Genomic DNA, 21570 nt, shown 5'->3' with positions numbered 1-21570 from the left:
ATTAGTCTATATCGTCATTATTTTTGTGATTAACTCTCAACTGAATTATTCATTCTCTATAATGTCACCTGACACAATGTAAGACATATTTATGCAATTATGAGAAATAAATTATAAGAAAACGAATATTTGTAGTTTATTTAATGTTTATCGTACTATTACCCATTTGTTTTCATTATAAATTACGGGCTTTATGCTTCTTGGGATGTTATTTATCATCCTTAATTTATGTCCATTATATATCTTTATGCCATTTTTTGGATGTATATAAATAGTATAATTAATTAAGGGTTTTGTCATCCTCAATAAGGTTCTATTGCAGGTGATATGAATATCTATTTACATAATAGTAATAGTGTAAATTGTGTACTATCATATGGATATGCATGATCTCAGAAGTTATTTATACATATTTATTTATCCAATAACATATATATTCATTCAATGTGTAAAATTTAGTGTAGATATAAGCCCATAGATATTTAAAAGAGAACCACAATAGCTTTAGAAGTTGTATTTATTGAGGCGTAGGACTTTGAACAAAGTATCATATTTTTACCATATCCCTTTCCAATATTATTGTTTTTATAGAAGATCAACATCTTATTTCAAATTAAAAAAATAACTGATGATATTACAAACTAACTCACCTTATAATGCATGGATCGTGCCAAACAGAAGTGAAAGTTATAACCTACAACAATAAAGGTAAACAAACTACTCTTGAAAGCATATAAATTTTTGAAAGGGGGCTGAATTTACATATAATTGACATGGTTTATATGAATTGTATCTTAGTTGTTGTTAAAGCAAATCTCCTTGATGCAACCTTCAGAAAATCTGTCTAAACAGTAACGACAACATTGAAACAAAATTATATTATGTTAGTGATGCAAAAGCTAAATGAGAACGAAATGATATTCATAATAATAACATTAACAACTAAAAATTTAACTTCTCTAGTCTCTCACATATCATAATTATCATAGAAATTAGTTTAAGTTACATAAATGAATTTTGTTAATGATTTTCATATGGCATCTATCAAGTACATAACCTAATACTATATATATAGTTATAGTTACTATTCAGTTTTGTTCGGATCATCACTTTGTTGTATATGTTTCTAGTGATGTTTATTTAAAGTATGGTCGTGATTGGAACACTATATAAAGCATGATAGAAAATGCTTATATTATATGGCTCAATTTTATTAATTATTTCTTATATAATTTTATACGATGTTAGTATTCTCAAAAACTATTTTTTAGGAGTCTGCACTTGACTGAGAAGGAAAGAAAAAATGACAAAATGATGCTAAAAGTTAAAACCCAACCAAAAAGATAAGAAATTTGCCACTTTAATGAATTGAGACTATGTTCAATAACTTTTGTAATATTAATAATTTAACATTACAAAATATGACTACCAACTAACTTACAAAAGCAACCAATGTATATTACTATTCATATAACATACAGAGAAGAGGTAAAAGTTGAATCAATCAATATATCTATCACTAATGAATAATTTAAACCATAATTATTTGTATCTAAAAGTACCTTGAAGGTTCTATTCTTCCCTTTTTACTCATCTGGAAAGGGGAAACATCTAACAAATACATATATATCTTCTTCAGCGTGTACCTGATAAGACATACACTAAATATATATATATATATATTTTATATACACATCCCTCTCTAATTTGACAATGTTAATATGAGGTATATAAACCACAAACTTCTCAAGTTATCTTAAATCAAAACACATCCATTTATCAAATTTAAACTATTTGGAAGGGAAATGAAAGAAAAAATGTGAAAGTAAAAAAACTTGTTTGACATGGAAAATGCTATATCCAGCCTTTTCTGTTCAAGTTTTTAGAAACTAAAAAAGATTAAACGTAGAAACCAAATAGTTAATAAAATAATCTCCAAACTATATGAATAATTGATAATAAAGTGTAATTATCATTACACAATAGAAGACAGAAAATAAATGAAAAATGGGAGAGAAAAGAGAAATACTTGGAAGAAGATGAGTGAAAATAAAAAATGGAGAAGGAAAAATATGTAATATGAAATGATAGTAATAATAGTGAGAAACAAAATTGTTGGTGCATTAGTTTATAATTTTATAGGCTCATCAACTATTATGAAAAGTATGAAACCATGATTTTTATGTCCTGTTCAAAAAGAAAAAAATTCTAATGATTATTACGTAGTTATAGAAAATTCCAGCAAATGTGAGAATGGGAAAGTCATGGCAGTTAAAAAGAGAGTAAAGACACATTGAAAGTATTCAATAATTATGGAAGTTCTAATCATATCTATTTGTTATCAGCTTAGAGTATCTAAAAGTTTACTTAGTTTGGAATGATAAGAGTTTTTTTATAGATAATTTTTACGGTTTGGCCATAATACTATGTAACACGATTAATTACCTATAAAATTTTGGACTATATGGAATTTATAATTCAAATGTGTTAGATCAAGAATTCAGTTTTGACACATTTATTTAAAATAACACCTTAATAATGAAGTATAAAAAAAATTAGGATTTAAGGCTTATAATGTAATAGTTTTATAAAGGGTAAAATAGGCAATAAAAATTACTCCATAGGTAATTATTTTAAGTTTTTGCTTTATATATTAGTATAAATTACTAATATATCAGAGTCAATGATTTTAAAATTTAAATAAAAAATATTGTATGTTGTGGTTGTATACATCTTTTTTTTTCTCTCTCTATGTGGTATTAATGTGCTGCAATAGAACACATGGTGGATCCAGCTGTATCACCTTATTCTAATTTAATACAACCTCTTCAATCTCTGTCTCTACGAAGGTTGAAAAATTCCTATGTTGTTTGGTATGAACTACTTCTGTCATGGATCATTCTCTTTCTCTTGTAAGTAATAATATATTTTCTCTAACCTTAAATACCCAGAAGAAAAAAACTATCCTTTTTTCCATTATCATCATCATTGTTATTATTATTATTGATTTGAATTTGGGTTTTGTGAATAGAGATCAAGCTTGACTTTTGGAGAAACTGTTTGTGCTGTGTTCATACCTCTGATTGGAATATTTGAAAGTTTGTTTTTTGGGTTAGCTAGTTGCTTTCATTTGAATCCTTCTAGTTCAATTAACAACAATAACAAGAAGAAGAAGATTCTTACTACTTTCAATGATATTCAACGCCTTGCACATCATTCTCCATGTTTGTTTCTCTTTCTTTTCATTGCTCTTATTATATATACGTGTGTGTGTATAAATGTTGAAATCTTGATTATGGCGTGGTGGTTTGGCAGTTAGTGTTAATGAAATTGAGGCATTGCATGAGTTGTTCAAGAAGTTGAGTAGTTCTATCATTGATGATGGTCTCATCCACAAGGTAGTTTTGTTTAACTTCAATTATGTTGATGTGATTTGGAACTATTACTTGGACCATATTCGCGATTTTGTACATTTCTGGATGGTGGTACATGTTTGTTTCACCTTAAGTCAGGACTTGAGTTTTTGCTTAGTCATCATGAGGTCACGAGTTCAAATCGTGGAAACAGTCTTTCACTTGCGAGGTAAGGCTGTATACATGTACCCTTCCTAGACCCCACTAAGTGGGAGACTCGTGCAGTCGGCCGCCCTTTTTCTTAATGCATCAGTGGTGAATGTATTATCTTGGGCTAGTTGGTAGCGAATTAGTTATCTGCATAAGGTGTTCTAACTATCTGGCAAATTTAGTGGTGCAACATTTCCCCAAATTCATATCCACAATTCAGATTGGCATTTATGAATATCTTTTGACTGCAAGTTTGTGCATTGTCACTTTGTTTGTTTGCTTTTTAGAAAATTTGTGTTTGGTATTTTACTTTAAGGTTTATCAATATCAATTCTAGTTTTCGATTTGTGGTCAGATTGCATCCTTTGACTCTTTGTTTCTCATCTGAAGGAAGAGCTCACATTGGCATTATTGAAGACCCCCGCTGGCGAGAATCTTTTCCTTGACAGGGTATTATCATTTCGATATTTGTTTTCAATTTTCATGATCAATTTATGAATGATGCTTGGATATTCAAAGATGCATCTGATGGATTGACAACTGCATTTCTGATATTGAAAGATGTTGTTGACCTTATACGACATATCGAAAGGTCTCACGTGTCCTACGCATATCTTCCCTATTTCACTGCCCTCTGGAAAATTGAATGCTTTGGTTACAAACATATATACTTGCATTGTAGGAAAATCTGTTTTTTAGTGCTGTTCTTTGTTTTTGACTTGTTTAATCAAGTACTTAATGTTTACGAGTTTTTTCTAGGTGTTTGATCTCTTCGATGAAAAAAGAAATGGCGTTATAGAGTTTGAGGAGTTTGTGCATGCTCTCAGTATCTTTCATCCTTATGCTCCGATAGAAGAGAAAACTGATTGTAAGGCTTCAGTTAGCGTTTCGTATTTGTATTTTTGTATTGTCCATTTCTAATGCTATTACTAATAAAATATGAACATTTTTTTGTTTGTTTGCAGTTGCTTTTAGATTGTATGACTTGAGACAGACCGGATATATTGAGCGAGAAGAAGTAAGTATCTTAGAATGTCCAGGTTATGAAGATGTTATCGGCTTGAATTTTTTGTTTGTTAGTATAGAACAATAAAGGGCGACCCTATATACGACCCTCCCACCTAGTGGGTTTTGGGAGGATAGGTGTATGCAGGTTTATCCTCACAATCGAAGAGGTTTTCTAGGATTTGAATCCAAGATCTCCTTCAGGTCGCAAGAAACCATACCATTGCATCGAGACACGCCCTTTATTGTTCTATACTACGAAGATCTTATGCGTGTTTAATGAATATAAAGATTGTAACCATAGGGATTTTTCTATTTTATATAACTTACTTCCCCTAATAAATTTTCATTCATCAATGTTCGGAACTGTTTATTAACCTGCAACATGTTCCAGGTTAATCAAATGGTGGTTGCTATTTTGTCAGAATCCGGCATGAAGCTGGAAGATGAAGTTCTTGAAGCCATTATCGATAAAGTAAGTGTTTGCAGTAACATTTTTTTTCCCTCTATGGTGATTTTGTTCTAGTTTGGATCCTTTCGGTAACTTTTTATCTGAAACATTATTAGACATTTCAAGATGCTGATGTTGACAACGATGGCAAGATAAGTAAGGAAGAATGGAAGGCATTCGTTGTTCGGCACCCGACACTCTTGAAGCACATGACTCTTCCTCATCTGAAGTAACTTCTTTGCCTTCACTCTTTTACTAATATATGTGTGTGAATTGATCAATAGGCCTTCCTTAACGGTGTTAAATACATAATTTGAATGATTTTAGTTGGTGTGGCCATAGGAAAAATATTGAGACAACATAGGTTTGTATTGGCTGTAATTAAGGGTGGAAATACGTCATACCACCTATCAGGGGCCTATTACCTGACCTATAATAGGCTAGGTTTTTTCGTAAACAGGTCAGACTCGGACTTTTTAAAAAGCTTATTTAGCTTAACATGTCAAGTTTTAGGCCATATGAAAGGCCTATTACACCTTATATTATAATATTCACATTATACTATTTTAATATAAATAATATTATTATATATGTAATTTTAATATAAAAATGTATACAAAAATATATTTTAATTTTTAGAGTTAGATGTACATAGTTAAAAGTAAGCATATTAGCATGTTTAAATGTAAGAATGTTGGCCTATTTCAAGACCTTAAAGTATTACAGGTCATACCAGATTTTTAAATAGGCCAAGCCTAAGTTTTGAAATTTTTTAAATAGGTAAATATATCAGGCTCAGTCTTTTATATGCTATATAGGCTCGGCCTTTTAAGATAAAGCTCGACGTGCTTCCACCCTTAGCTATAATGTTCTTGATCCCTTGGCTTGCAACTTGAAAAGGCAATTATCATCTTTGATCACACTGAGTGTTCCAATTTATATTTACAAATGATAGAGGTTACTTGAGGAAGAAGAAACCATTCAGAAAATAACAAAAACTCTAGATGGCCTACCTAGTGCAAACATAAAAGGCCGACCTAGTGTATGAGGCTCTCACTTAGTGGGGTATGAGAAGGATAAATTTACGCAGCCTTAACCCTACAAGCGGAGACGCTATTTCTAGGATTTGAACCCCTGGCCTTATCGTCACTAAGCAAAATCCTTGCCATTGTGCCAAGCAAAATCGTTACCGCTACAAGTCAAATATGATAATGGAATTTCTTACATGGCAGATCCAATGAGGAAAATGATAGTTGAAGAGATTCTACCATATTAGTTAGTATTGTAGTGTTACAATCATTACTTGCAGTTAAAACCAATATTAAATTAAACTAACAATCAAGTCAAAGTAATTGTAAAAAATTGGCTTATAAACAAGTTTAATACTAATAAAAAGGTAGCCTTAATGTACGAGGCTCCTATCTAGTGAGGTTATGTGATAGTCTTACTCTCGCAAACAGAAAGACTACTTCTAGGATTCGAACTCACGACCATTTGGTCACTGCTGAAATTCATCCTCTTTTACAAGTTTAATACTAATACTATTAGAAAGCTAAAGATCAATAACTAGCTATTAAGTTAGTTATTCCTGAATATACAAGCCTAGCCCTTATAAGTTACTACTTATTCATATATTGTTGGATAATAGTTTAAAGAGTAAATACTCATTTTAGTTTCTCATATATTTTTTACCTTACCAATTTAGTCCTTCAAAAAAGAAAAGATCTAAAATGGTCTCCCAAAATTTCAAATGTGGGTCAAATTAGTCATTTTTAGCATGTTTTATAACATTTGGTAGAGACTAATTTGACTCAAAAAATGACAAATTTGACTCCCATTTGAAATTTTTGGGGACCACTTTAGGTCTTTTCTTTTTTGAAGGACTAAACTAGTAAGGTCGAAAAATATGAAGGAAATGAGTATTTACTCTAGTTTAAAATACTTCACTGATGACAGTAGATCAATGTTAAGGGCATTTCTGTAATTAGAAGTAGTTAATTTAGTGGGAAAGTTAGTTACTAAGAAGGAACTTGTATAAGTAACTTGTGGTACAAGTTACCAATCTATCTCAAATTTTCTAAAATAATTCTTCTTGTAATCTTTTTATTCATTCACATTGATTCTAATAAGAAGTTCAGATTCATTCTTCAATCTCTACCCCTTATTCCCTTTTCATTTTCTAATTCTTGATATAATTCCTAAATCTACAAACAACCATATCAATCAAACTTAAGCACTTGCCACACTTTGGATTGTATTTTATTTTAGACTAAATACCCATTTCACCCTCATGTTTTTCGACATTTCCAATTTGGTCCCATAAATTGAAAATCCCAAAATGGTTCTCAATTTTTTTATGTGTCAAATTAGTCTCCACAAAGTGTTGTAAAACATACTTAAAATGACTAAATGGATAATAGTTTAAATACTTCACTTGATGATAGTAGATCAAACTTAAGCACTCACCACACTTTGGATTGTATTCTATTTTATAGTAAATATTCATTTCAGTCCCTCATGTTTTTCGACATTTCCAATTTGGTCCCTCAAAAAATGAAACCCAAAATGGTTCTCAAAAATTTCACGTGGGCCAAATTAGTCATTGTTATGGTCAAATTAGTCCCTATCAGATGTTATAAAACATACTAAAAAAGACTAAATTGATCACCATTTAAAATTTTTGGGGACAATTTTAGGTTTTTTAATTTTTGAATGACCAATTTGGTAAGATCGAAAAACATGAGTGACTGAAATGGTTATTTATTTTTTATTTTAATAGTTTGCATATCATTAGTTAGAACTTGGTTTCAATATTTACCTTTTTTGTTTTGTAACTGGCCAGGGACATTACCACAGTATTTACCAGCTTCATATTCAACACAGAAGTTGATGATTCTCACTGGCAACAAAAGGAAAATCATAAATATAAATAAGGACTATAACCTTCTATTGCATCACATGTTCTTGTTCTGAGAAGCAGATTCTGACTATTCAACATGTCCAATGTTCATTCTAAACAGAGAATTCATGAAAGTGATGTGGATCAAACCATCCTTTAAGTAATTTCTCTAGGAAACTGAGGAAACTTGTTGAATTGGGTCACATTTCAATTTTGATTTGGTCTTTATTGAAAATTTACTCTTGGTAATTTGTATAAAATTGATTTGTACCTTTCTAGAGACCATTTGATTTGTATTAGTTCAAGATTTTTGTATTGATGTATCATTATATGTTATTAGAATCCTAGTTAAATTCATTGTAATCCATAAACTTTAGGGATATATTAGGTTATGGATGTATATAAGTATTGTATTAAACCATTCATGAAATAAATGTCATTTTCATTATTGAGTTTAAAGTTGGAATCTTACCACTAAATGTTAATTCCTCCAAAATTTTACACTATGTGTGAATAATTCTTGGGCATGAGGGATATATTAAAGTATGAAATTCAACTTCACTCAATAATATATGGGAGGAGTAAGGGTGAAAATATGTTTGGCTAAATTTTGCTTTGATGTGCTTATATAATATACAAGAGTCTGAGTAGTATGTTTAAAAAAATTCAAAGTCTAGGTCTGCTTGTTTAAAAGTCTAGTATGAACTATTTAAAAGTCTGATTTGACATGCTAGTCTATTTAGAGGTCTGATATACTATATGGTCTTAAAAAATATGTCAGTATGTTTACTTTTAAATAGACTAATATGTTTACTTTAAATTAGGCTCATCTAACTCTAACTATAATATTATATTTTAATATACATTTTTAAACTAAAATTACACATATAATAATATTATTTATATTAAAATAATATAATATAAACATTATTATATAATATAACTAAATAGAATTGTTTGTGAGACTTAGTAAGTCTTTTAGGTAACTCAATGTCTCATCTGTTAAGTTAGATAGGTTTTTAAAAAAATCTAAGTTTAACCTGTTTATGAAAAAAGTTTGGTCCCACCTAGCTTATTATAGACTAGATAATAAGCTTCCAATAAGCAAGTCAACTCGTTTACACCATTAGACAAGAGTCATTTCTAATACTTGACTAATTCAGAATAGTTTTTGGGTGGAGGTAGGTCTAATGTAACATGATATCATATGATATTATGATTTAAAATTGATTTGACTAATAGAAATTAAACTAAAAGAAAACCAATCACAAAGGAAATTGAATTTAAGGTCAAGGATGGAAGTGGTGAGTATTATGATGATGGGGGGTTTTGGAAGGTGAAAAATTAGACAATAAGAGAATTGCAAAAAACAATGTTTTAGAATTTTATATGCTAGGAATGTATTTTAGTACTTCAGTGCAACTAGAATTAGTTATAATTGTTATGAAGCTATTGCATAAGGAAAAGTCTCACATTTGGAAGAGCTTTATCAACCTTATGTCTCACATGGTCCATATTGGACCAAGTTGGGCCCAATAAAATGGTTTATGTGTTTCTGTTAATTTAACTAATGCTTCACTAACTAATAGACTAACTCGGTTCACATTTGAAATCTTAGAACTAGAGTCGGTTTTCCATATTTTTAGGAACCAAGTTGATTTAGTCGAAAATCTTAAGGACCAAATGGAGTCTTCACTCTTTTATTACTAATCAAATACCCTTAATAGAAGGGTGTAAGAATCATCATAAGAATTTACTTAGAAACCAAAATGCCCTTTGAAGATTCAATCAAGGTTAATCATTTCATTGTGGCTGAAGAACTATTTCATTGTATAAGTAACAACATGGGGTATTATAACTGAATAATTGTTGCTAATAGGAATCGAAACTTTAACCTTTAGTTTATTTTGATACATGATGATCTAGTGAGCCTTACATCAGTAAGTCAACACATCGTTGGTTTATACTCCCAAGTTAAATGTATAAAATATGTACAACAATAATTTTCCAGTCAAGAATACTAAATTTAGAAACCAAAATTAGCTACATTATTGTTCCAGATTAAACAAGTAACAAGATCTATCAAAAGTTGTGATGTTACATTCAATCAAACAACCAAAAAGCAACAAACAAAATTTGGCATCTCAAAACTCCATTTCACAAATTCCCACATACACCAAAAATGCACAGAAATCAAATTAAAAAATATTTTTTCTCAATTTTGTGTGAAAATACACTTTTTAAGAATTTTATACTTTTATTGGCATAGAGCTTTGGACTTTCATCCCCTTCACTCATGCTATTGTCACCTTCCATTCTCATTTATTTATATTATAGAGTCAATAATTAATTAAATATGAATAGAAAGATAAATGATACAATGATAATATATAAAACTATGTTAATTTATATATTTTTTCTCATTTTTCTTTCTTCAACTTGTGTATTGAAAATGAAAAGGACATCGTTAGAACATTTTTTTGCCATGGAAAATCATTTTCTAGCAGAGCCTTACACCACTAGACCAACGTTATCTAGGTCCACTATTAGAACTATAAATAAACATTACCTTCAGTACAGATTTTCAAACATAAAATGGTCCTATGATATGCTGTCATTTGTCAAGATGCATAATTTTTTTTAAGCAATTAAACCATACAATGTAGAAATTTTAAGTGAAGGATATAAGTATCATTTTCTAGTTGTTGTAGGTCCTTAAACTATATGAAGAAATTCAAATAGGTCCTACATCAGACACCACCTCACATGCTATATAGAGACCTAGTTACAAAACTTTTGGACCCAATTCCAAATCTTTAGTTTAAGGACTCTATTTGAACACCCCAAAATAGATCAGGGACTTATACATTAATTTAACATTTAATTCATCATAATTTCATGCAGAGTGAATTGCTGATATGAAACTACTATGATGTACAAACAAATGTTTCATGGTACATGTTCTATGGACATCTGAATCAAATAACTAAGAAAACTGAATTCCTACCACAATTCCAACAATTTGACAGTTAAAACTAAGTTGCAAGTAGGACAATAAGTGTCAGTAGTAATAACATCAAGGACATGATTCTTGAACTTTCCATCGTCCATCATGTTTCTCTAGACTTTTGTCGATCAGCTCCATGGACGGCCACTGCCATAACCCCTCCCGCGATCATGGAAGCCTCGGTGACCTGATTGATCATTGTTGTATTCAGAAATCAAAGTGTGTAGCATACAAGGCAAAACTTCCATAATCGTAGTACATCGCTATAATATCGAACAAGTCCCGAAGGCCGAGAACAAACATCTGATCAGGATCCGCTTCTGTTGTGGGAAAACTGGATCGAATCTTAACCTTACATCTGTATTAAAAGGATCCATGCTGAGTTGTTTATGTAAAAAAAGTTTAGTATCGATGTAAGGTTGAGATTCGCTGAACATGATTCCTATTTTCACGCAACAGAAGATGATCCTGATCCCACAACAAATCCCTTTGATATATGACAAGATATACATTGGCTATAGTTTTACATGAAGATTTAATCATTTTCTATTTTAACATGATTCCTAGTTTTACAGAAACAAGCTATCAATTATCAAATAAAGAATGACATATATGACAACCTATTCCTTAGTACAAGTCTTGGGGTCTGTTTGCGAGTACGGTTTTGAAGGGGAAGGATTCAGAGCCATGAAATACACTTGTGAGATGGCTCTGAAGCCTTCCCTTCCTCTCTCTCCAAAACTCAACTCGCAAACGGGCCTTTAATGTGCTCTAGGTGAGAACATTCCAAACATAAATGAATATGAATTGAAATATATGTTAAAACCCCATGTCCACTAGGCATGATTATAGCATACCCTTCATGGTTTCAACAAATAAATGTAAATGTGCATAACATGAGCACATGATAGCCCAGGTTATATATAGGTCCAATCAACTAACCTGAAGGCGGAGGTGGTGCACCACGACCCATTGATGCTAAATCCGGGCTCACTTTTTGTCCAGCTTCCTCAAGTATGGTTATAAGTTCCTTTGCAAATCTGGCATTAGCAGCTGTGAAGAATGTGTATGCAGTTCCTTTTGCACCAGCTCTCCCAGTCCGACCAATGCGATGAACATAGTCCTCAAGTGATCCCGGGAAGTCATAATTTACCACATACATCACATCTTTCACATCTGACAGTAACCAAACAATAGAAAGGATCAAAATATGCAAGCAAAGCTATGTGTATATAAGTTAAAAAGTGAGAAATTGTCCAGCAATTGTGCAACCAAACACAAGACACATCTTAATACAAGGAGTTTTCCTCGACTTCAAGCCGACAATCACGATTCCAACCTTTTTCTAATTGTCACAACAGAAAGTTAAGATTGATATCTAACATAATTAGATTGATTACCACCAATAGAAGGCAACTCCAACTTAAGAAGGCAAGCAATTCAGTAGAAATTTATCAATCACTAAGAAGTAAGAACTATGCGTGGAACAATTAAAATGAGTTTACCTAAGACTATTTGGTCCAGATAATAAATAAGATGCATGCATAGAAAGGAGTAATGATTTGACAAGTATGCATTTAAAGTTAATAATATATCCAACAGATGCATGCGAAGTCTAACTAGTCATCAAAGATGGCTTCAAAAACGGAGTCGTATACAGAAGAAAAATGAAGTGAAGTTTTAATATAACACTTTCAATTTCCTCAGAATTAAGAATGACTACCAGATAATTATGTATGCAAAAGTTTTTGTACCTAAACCACGAGCTGCAACATCTGTTGCGGTCATAATAGGACTCTTTCCAGATTTAAATTCTGAGAGCACCCAATCCCTTTCTGCTTGACTTTTATCTCCATGAATTGAAAGTGCAGGCCAGCCATCCATGCGGAGCTGCCTAGTGATCTGATCACACCCTTTCTTCGTATCCATGAATATCAGTATTCGGCTGCCATCCATGATGTCCTCCAGCAACTTCACCAATCTGACAAATACGGTGTCAACATTTGGTGATTCTACGTAATGAGGCATTAAATATATAGGGGATAAAAATAAGGTAGATCATATCCTACTTCTCATATTTCTGCTTTTCAGAAACAATGTCAACATGTTGCTTTATTGAATGGTTAGCTTTTAAATCCTCAGAGCCAATAATTACCTGCACAATGATTACAGAGGTATTTAATTCAATCTTCAATGATATACATAAAGTCCTTACAAGATACAATACCATACTGTTAAGATATACGAAAAATATCTCATGATATTGTTATTGTATCTTAGATGATCTCTTAGGATTTATTTCCTATTTTTACTCGCTGACTTGTTTTATTTTAGCACAAGGAGCCTACTATAGGTACAAATAGGACTATTGGGTTTGTGCTTTGTACTACATTATGATCACATTAAATTAATATCAATCTTGTCATATTGAGAGTTTTCCTTCTTTCTTTTCTCCCTCCCTGACTAAAAGCCTATAATTCATCGTGGTAATAATGGTACTTCAGAACGGTATTGTCTTCAATGACTTGTTTCGTCACTATTTTTCTGCTAAGTTGCTGAAAATTGGGAACTCCTATTCAGATAGTCTTTCTACTCCATTGTATCCAAAAAACAAAAACTAGCTTCATAGGTACGCTCCACTTTTACTCATTTTGCAGTTGCTGTCTCAGATTTGTGCTTTTCTGGTACTTCACTCATCTAACCAATACCTTTGTCATGTTTTCCATTCTCTGACCAGCCTCTCCTCAGAACCACAGCAGCATTTAAGCAAAGATAAGCCTCCAGCTGCTGTTCTTCAAGCATATGAGGACAAATCCACCGACATATGTTGTTACCGTCAACCTCACTGTCCAGATCTGGCTCTCCACCGATTGTGGTCTAAGTTGAAGAACATGTGTTCAGGGATATTGTGTTTTCAGTTATCGGCTACGCAGACCCATGGCTTCTAGTCTTGACCGGGGGTCCCTTCAGGCTAAAACTTTACTTGTTTTGCCCTCCTTTTGGCAAGCTCTGCCATTGCCCTCTTATTCAGCTCCATTTGGCTGTGTTCTTCCATGTTTAACACAAATCCAGTCTCCTCATCTTACCTATATAACATTTGAGTTGTTTTCAATTTGTTTGGGCTGTTTCTTGGCAGTCTTTGTGGTTATCATCTCCCATTGTTTCGCTGCTGCTTGGCCCTATTCCAGCACCTGCTTCTTCTCCAGTGTTTGTCACGTCATTATTTCCCACTAATGAATAATACCAGTCTTACTAACAATCATTCCGATGGTGATTTCTTTCCCACAAATGAATCATAATAGTGCTGACTAATCTTCCTGTTGATGATCATTTTGCTTATGACTCACACCAGTCCATCTCTATCGACAATGGTCTGGCCCCGTCTCCATCCCAAAGGCTCTGGTCCGGGCATTTTGCCCCAAATGCTCTGGGCTCAGCTCTGTCCCAAATGCACTAGCCAAGTCTGTCCTAGTTGCCAACCATTATCACACTGTTTAATGCATAATATGTTTTTCCCATTTCCTTTTAGTATTTTTAATTATCAATTCGTAACTATCTCCAGCTTAGGAAGCTTTAGCTTGATGGGGAGTGCTACATAATATCGTCATTGAATCTTAGATGATCTCCTAGGATCTATTTCCTATTTGTGTTCCCTGTTTTGTTTTGATATTTAATTAGAGCTAGGAGTCTACTATTAGTATATGCAGGGCTGTTGAATTTATCTTTTTGTATCACATTATCTTCGCATCAAATCAATATAAATCTCAAATTATTCTGAGAATCTATTATCTCTTTTCCTCCTTTCCAACTTAAAATCCTCCAAATTCAACACACAAACAAAATCACTCGTGATACATCTTCCTTAAGAACTATACATTTCATATTTCATAAAAAAAACATTTCGATTTTCAACATTAGAGGATTGAAATTTAAAAATACAGTAACATGTCACAACATGAAAAATCTTACTTTGTATGGGTTATAAAGGAACTTTCTTGACAATTGTTCAACCTCCTTTGGCCAGGTAGCACTCCAGTATAAAGTTTGACGATCTGGACGGATCTGCAGAAAAAAAGAAGTAAAATAATAATCAGGTACCTACGATGATAAAGAAATTATGCCGCTTCTGCAATCTGTCTTTTCTAATTCAATCAAAATGACTGACAACAAGAGCAGAGCTAGTACTTAAGTTAGGAGGGCAAATTAGAAATTTTTAACTTCTTTATAAATAAAATCACATCGGAAATCGTATTTCTTTATAAACAAAATTGGGATAGGCGAGGGGACCCAAGAACATAGCACCATCACTGATTGGCAATGGATAAGCAAATAAGAAGGAACGGTGAACTGAGTTAGCGAATGAAGCCTCTAGAGGAGCAACTTGACTATGACCAAAAGCTTATTAAGCCGTTTCTTGAAATTATACTATTTCAAAATGTTAATCAGATGATAGAATAGAGTCAACCTGAGACACAATCTTCCGTATCTGAGGGTCAAAACCCATGTCTAACATCCTATCAGCTTCATCCAATACAAGGTATGTGACCCTCCGCAAGTTAGTATGATTTGACTCGAGCATATCAATTAACCTTCCCGGAGTGGCAATTATGATTTCAACACCTAACCATAAAAATTAACAGAAGCACAATAAAATTTCTAATTATGAAAAATATAAAATGTAAAAAGAGGTAGCAGTCAATTGGTAAGTTCTTTAACCAATGTTATGGATTTGCCGCTTTGTATACTTACTTCACCACATACCTTTCTGGAGATCACGCACCTGAGGCCCCTTCGGAACCCCGCCATAGATGCATGTACTCTTAATCCTTGATGATGCACCAAATTTAGTAGCCTCTTGTTGAATTTGGACCGCAAGTTCACGAGTTGGAGCCAAAACTAACACAATTGGTCCATCTCCAAGATCTAAAGATATTGTTAATGAATTATTAGACAGCAAAAGAAATGCAGCAGAGACAAAGAAAAACACTCAAACATTTAATATGAAACCTAATCATCATAGTCACTTTCATATTTCCTTACCTAGAATCGGCTGAGCATTAACATGCACTATGGCAGGCAACAAGTAAGCAAGTGTCTTCCCTGATCCTGTTTCTGCAATTCCTATCAGATCACGCCCTTTCAAAGCCATTGGCCAGCCTTGAGATTGAATTGGTGTAGGTTCGGTGAAGCCAGCTTTTTCAATTTCTTGAATTACATATTCTGGGTTAAATCAAGGTTGTAATATCAGTAGGCTATCTGAAACAAGGCATCACATAATCAAAGAAAGTAGTCCCACGATAACAATACAAATCAATTAATTTCCAAAGAAAATGATAATCCTTTTGGCTTATTTTCTCCAAAGTAGAAGCTTTGAACACTTTAATCTTATGAAATCACATGCTGTCTTCTGAATAAGATGAACAAACTGATTCCTCAATCATTAGGTAGTCCCTTTTAAAAAACTATTTTGCTTGAAAATCATATCATACCAATAGAACTAAACCTCAAACTCGTATTCAACCGAGTCAACCCCAACCTCACTTTGTCGTCAAACTATTATCGCTTAAACTAAAAACCCCACTTTCTACAACAAATCAGGACTATTATAATTTATAACCCAATAAATCCCTCCAAATTACCAGTTATTGACATGGTTGTGTGAAACATGAAGCAAACCCTCAAGTAATAAAGAAAAGAGTAGCTATGTACTCTAAGCTGAAAACCATGCATAGCAGAACTGATGAAATTAAAACAAAACAAAAAAAAAAACAAATTTTGTACCTGGAAAACCAACATCATGAAATGTCTTGACAGGTTTTGGGACATCTCGGCCTTCAACAGTTATTTCCCTCTGTTGCCTGTACTCATTAACCTCATCCTCGGTCATTGCCTTTACTGTCGGTGCCTCAGAATAGAAGTTTTTCTCAAAATGAGGCAACCCATCCAAATTGATCTTCCTTGGCGACCCACCATCCTCATCCTTCCTGCTAGATGAAGCCTGTACCGAACCACCATACCCTGAAGGTGCACCTAGCCCAGAATCACTAAGAAAACATACAAAGCAATTCAGCAAAATCATCTTTTTAATCAAAATAAATATCCATCAACCCTCAACAATAACCACAAAGCCTTTTCCCACTAGGCAAGGTCGGTTATTTGGATCAAACAACACCAAGATGTTCTATCGTAAATCATGTCTATAGACAACCATGGACATTTAACTCCTTCTTAATGGTTTTGCCTATAGTTTTTATTCCTCTAGAAAATGAGCTACCCTATATTTGACCTAATCTCCTTGCTATGGCCTCTACCAGCCTTCTACACACAAATCCGTAGCACCTAAGGTGATTATAATATATTTTCTACAATACGTGGTACCCTAACATTCCTCTAATGCACATGTTTCAGGTTACAAACCTTAAAAGCAACCTTGAAAAAAAAAAATAGGACGGTCAGGTGGTTAGGGTGGAGGTTTAAGGAATGAGGTGATAACTAGGTTGAAGGCTCGAGTCTCACTCATTACAAATACTAACAAAATAACATTTGTCTATAAAAAAAAACAGCCCGGAAAATGAGACTAACATAGCAATTGATTTTTGGACTTAGTTTATTGACACTGGAACATTCACTTAAGATACCATTGGATTTAGACCTAGGAACATGAACTAAACTAAACTAGCAGTAGCAAATGTTTCATACACGCATAAACCCTAAAAATATACACTTCAACTCAACTATTAAACAAGGTTGATTAGGATATTAAAACATGGGTATATTTATTTGGGATTACTGTAGTTGAAAACGCCAACTAACACTAAAAATGTGATCTTTTTACTAAATGGGCATAGAAAATAAACAAAATTAAGCAGTGTACAAAAAGATTAAGCATAAAGAGAAAAACTTTGATTAGAACAGAACATGGGCATGTATGTTTTCAGAAAAAGTGCCGAAAGTGAGATATGATAAAATTAACGTTAAACATGAAACGGTGGTGGTGGTTACCTCCGCCGGTCACGGTAGGAAGTGGGGTCGCCGGAGCGGGTATCGTAGCGGCTCATGATGTTGTCGGTAATGGTTTTTTACAACCACAGTATGGTTCTTTCTGCAACTGATGCAGATGTTGGAAAAGATTGAAGACTTTCATTTTCTGTGTAGTGAAGATTTGGGCCTCTTAGTACCAAAAATGGCCCAAATAAAGTGAGTTCAAATTTGGAACTTCTCTTAAATTTTAGACTCAAATTTTCGAGTAATACATCCTACTAAATTCTCATACTTATAAGAAAGTGATACATATAAATTAAGAGAATAAAATATATCCTCGTATAAGGAGATAATTTATATCTCATCCGGGCAGTACAAATATGATATGTGTACTGTTTTGATTAGTTTTAGAAACATTTTTATAGAAAATGATGAAAAATACACATGTCATGATTTTAGTGTCTGGATGAGATAATTTATCTCATTGTACCCGGAGATACTTTATTCTCATAAATTAATCATTAATAAATAAAGTACCACATTATATGACATATGTCACTTTCTTGTGGATAAGAAGATATATCATTTTCCCAAATTTTCAATAATGTCATTCCTCTGTCATTTTGACTCTAAATATATAATTGATTTTAATTATTATTCATTTTTCATTTTCATATTGGCTGCTCATCCTCATTTATAAATTAATCTCCCCATCATTTTTTCCCACTTTTCACCATTACCCCAAGCACACTACTCTTTTCATCATTATCAAATCATCATATTCATTATTCTCATGTACATTCTCAACATCATCATACTCACTCATCATATCATACAAATATCTAAATACTCACTCATCTTTATTACCCAACAAATTTATCCTGACTCATTATTGTGGGAAGAGTTATATAAGAGACAATTTTAATATCATTCTATAACTCTGTTCTCATCTTATTGTGTAAATATTGCATATAGACACTAGGTTATTGGAATGCATTATTTTGAAAATAATATATTCTAACAATCGAGTGTTGAAATGCAATATTTCCATTTTTACAATCAAGTGTCGGGATATAAAATAATGCATTCCAACATTTGTTGAATGCATTATTTTTAAAATTATGTATTATGATATCATGTTGCTAAAAATATTTATTATGACACTATTTTCTTAGAATGAGCAATTTTGTTGATAATGCATTATGATAGTCAAGTGTTAGAATGTATTATTAAAAAAACATTACAATATCCAATACGTTAGAAATTATATATGATTAATATGGGTAATTGAATTATTATTGTTTAATTCTATACAAACTTCCATGGATACAAAACATGAGGAATGACATTATTAATTTCATGATGACAATTTGTCTAAGGTTGAAATTACACATGATCATGACAATATTGAGGAATTCCCTCATTATGGTGGTGCATCTATAAGGGAAGAAGTTTTTCCTAGTCGAGACAATCTCGTTTATTTGGTTCATAAAGCTTGTTAAGAACATATGTATTTTTATCAATATCACAATGTCGGATGGAGGAAGGTTTGGCAAACATGTAGAATGTGTTACTCTTATTTGTGAAATGATATTAGTTTACAAACAAGATGTTGGTTTAGTGGTGTAAGGCCTTACTAGACCTTGGTTGTTCTTTGCTGGCTATGAAGCGGATGTTGAATGGGCTGGCCAAAGTGGACCATTGATTGATGTTGCTGAGGTGAGCTGAGTGAACCACTGGAGCATGGTACGCTTTAAAGTTAGTGGAAAAGCCCGACACATGATAGGATCTGTTGCACCATGGAAGAGCATAGATGCCCCGGAAGCGTCGAGGTGACATTGAAGGTCGGAGGTGCCATCATATTGGTCGATGTTAGTTGGGCGGGCCAAATGTTTTGGCAGGGGGTAAGACATAATATCGTCGGTGAAGGGATGTTTGGCCCCACAGACATTATGGCCGGAGAGGTGATAGTTGTTTGTGGTTTATGTTTGCATGAGTGGGTTGCAGATTGGGTGTGATTCACCATCTGATTGAATGGTGCGTGTTGGGGTGACCACCCATCAGGGTCGGTGGCTGGATTCCTTGTGGGACTGGCGGAGTTCATCCAGTAGGTCAACTTGCTGCTGGATTATCCTCTCCCGCCTTTCCATGATCTACAGTAGTTGTTGGGTGGTGGGCGGAGGTATTTGGAGCAGTGTGGTGGCTGCGACTAGCTTGTTGTGAGGGTTGTACTTTGGATGGTGGATTGATGGATGGTGTATGATGGTTTGGAGGCATGTTCGTGAGTGCTGGTTCTATGTGGATGGTGGGATTTGCTTGATTTATGGTGGTTACCATGGTGTTGGTAAGCCATAGACGATGTCAATGTTCTATAGTGAACAAGTTTGGTCGAACTGGAGGTCCGAGTAAGAGGTCTTCTGGATCTTGATGGAAGTAGATTTGGACCCGCTAGTGGAGGTACCTGAAAAGGTTATCTAATTATCAAGTCAATAAGACTATAGAGGTAATGCCCATAAACAATAGTAAGAGATAGAGAAATAGAGATAACAAGTATGAATGATAATCAATGTAATAATACTTCTTGATGAAGGAGGCCCCTATTTATAGTGGTTGAGATGGATGGCATGGCTCTGGAGAGTATTGTTGGTATGACCGACCATTCTGACTTGTCGGGGTTGTTTTTCCCATGTCAGGCGGCTTTGGCAAGGTCGTACTCTGTACATAGTTGACTTGTAGAATGTGGCAGGCCTGACAGCCATATTGTACTCTGTTCTTGTCGCTTGGTAGAGAGGTGGGTGGGGGCTATAAGGTGGTGTGACAATGCATTGTTGGTGGCATGTCAAATGGTGAGTGGTCCTGAATCCGACCTAGAATATCTGGTCATGAAGGGGTTGGCTTCCGAATAAGATCCTTGACCGGTCGTACTCGGCCTTGCTTGGTCGGGTATATGACTACCCTTGAATAGTTAGGACGCCCAGATAACCGGGATGGAACAATATCTAAATTAGTTTAACAAAACCAGAAAATTTTGTATGTAAATGTGTCCAACGCCTCATATTTAAAGACAAATATATTTATGTTTTTTGATATTATCATTTTGAATTATTTTTAAGGTGTTATCAAAATTTTATTAATTATCTCTATATGGATACGTCTCCCCACAAATTTTTCTCTAACAAAACACTTAATATATGTAAAAGCACCAGTTACTTTTCATCAAAATCTGAGTTGACTCAATAATCACACTTTTTTTTTGTTGATGACAAATATTAATGTTGTTTTTTATGAGCTTAAGGCAGACATGATAAATAGATAATCTTATTGAGCATAAATCGATGTAAAGTGGAGATGAGATAATTTCTCATACTATTTGCAATTTAGGCAAAGCCTATGGGCCTTGTCCACCCATATTTATTGGTTGGGTAGGGCATTTGCCCCAAAATATTCTCTGAACATATCATATTTGCCCACTAATATTTCAAAAGGGCAAAATGGGCGACCCATATTATTAAATAAAGTATTCAACATCAAATATGTAAATATATATGTATTTTTTAAATGTGAGAAAATATGTTCTATTTGATATATATACATTTGTATATCAAATGTAAAAAGTATTATCATTTTCTTATTATATATATGCTTTTGTATTTTCTAATATATA

The 21570-nt window shown here is 33.2% G+C and overlaps 2 protein-coding genes across 2 annotated transcripts; one reads left to right on the top strand and one right to left on the bottom strand.

Annotated features, from left to right (window-relative positions):
• On the top strand, window positions 2800–8377 carry LOC109357431 (calcineurin B-like protein 10). Its single transcript, XM_019601392.1, has 9 exons — window positions 2800–2912; window positions 3032–3224; window positions 3316–3398; window positions 3954–4013; window positions 4323–4431; window positions 4529–4581; window positions 4963–5043; window positions 5136–5248; window positions 7862–8377. Exons 1-9 carry the CDS (start codon window positions 2892–2894, stop codon window positions 7950–7952), a joined length of 804 nt encoding a protein of 267 aa, XP_019456937.1. The 5' UTR covers window positions 2800–2891; the 3' UTR covers window positions 7953–8377.
• Window positions 10772–18056, bottom strand: LOC109357296 (DEAD-box ATP-dependent RNA helicase 20-like). The gene is made up of 10 exons (XM_019601158.1): window positions 17928–18056; window positions 16707–16969; window positions 15966–16145; window positions 15687–15848; window positions 15391–15545; window positions 14895–14987; window positions 12995–13080; window positions 12680–12906; window positions 11868–12101; window positions 10772–11112 (listed from the first exon to the last, which is right to left on the bottom strand). The coding sequence occupies exons 1-10, from the start codon at window positions 17981–17983 to the stop codon at window positions 11054–11056; spliced, it is 1515 nt and encodes a 504-aa protein (XP_019456703.1). The 5' UTR covers window positions 17984–18056; the 3' UTR covers window positions 10772–11053.

Source organism: Lupinus angustifolius, chromosome LG09, assembly GCF_001865875.1.
Source record: "Lupinus angustifolius cultivar Tanjil chromosome LG09, LupAngTanjil_v1.0, whole genome shotgun sequence".
In the NCBI taxonomy this organism is placed as follows: Eukaryota; Viridiplantae; Streptophyta; class Magnoliopsida; order Fabales; family Fabaceae; genus Lupinus; species Lupinus angustifolius.
The sequence above is the reverse complement of the archived record's forward strand: the minus strand, read 5'-3'. Positions and strand labels throughout refer to the sequence as shown.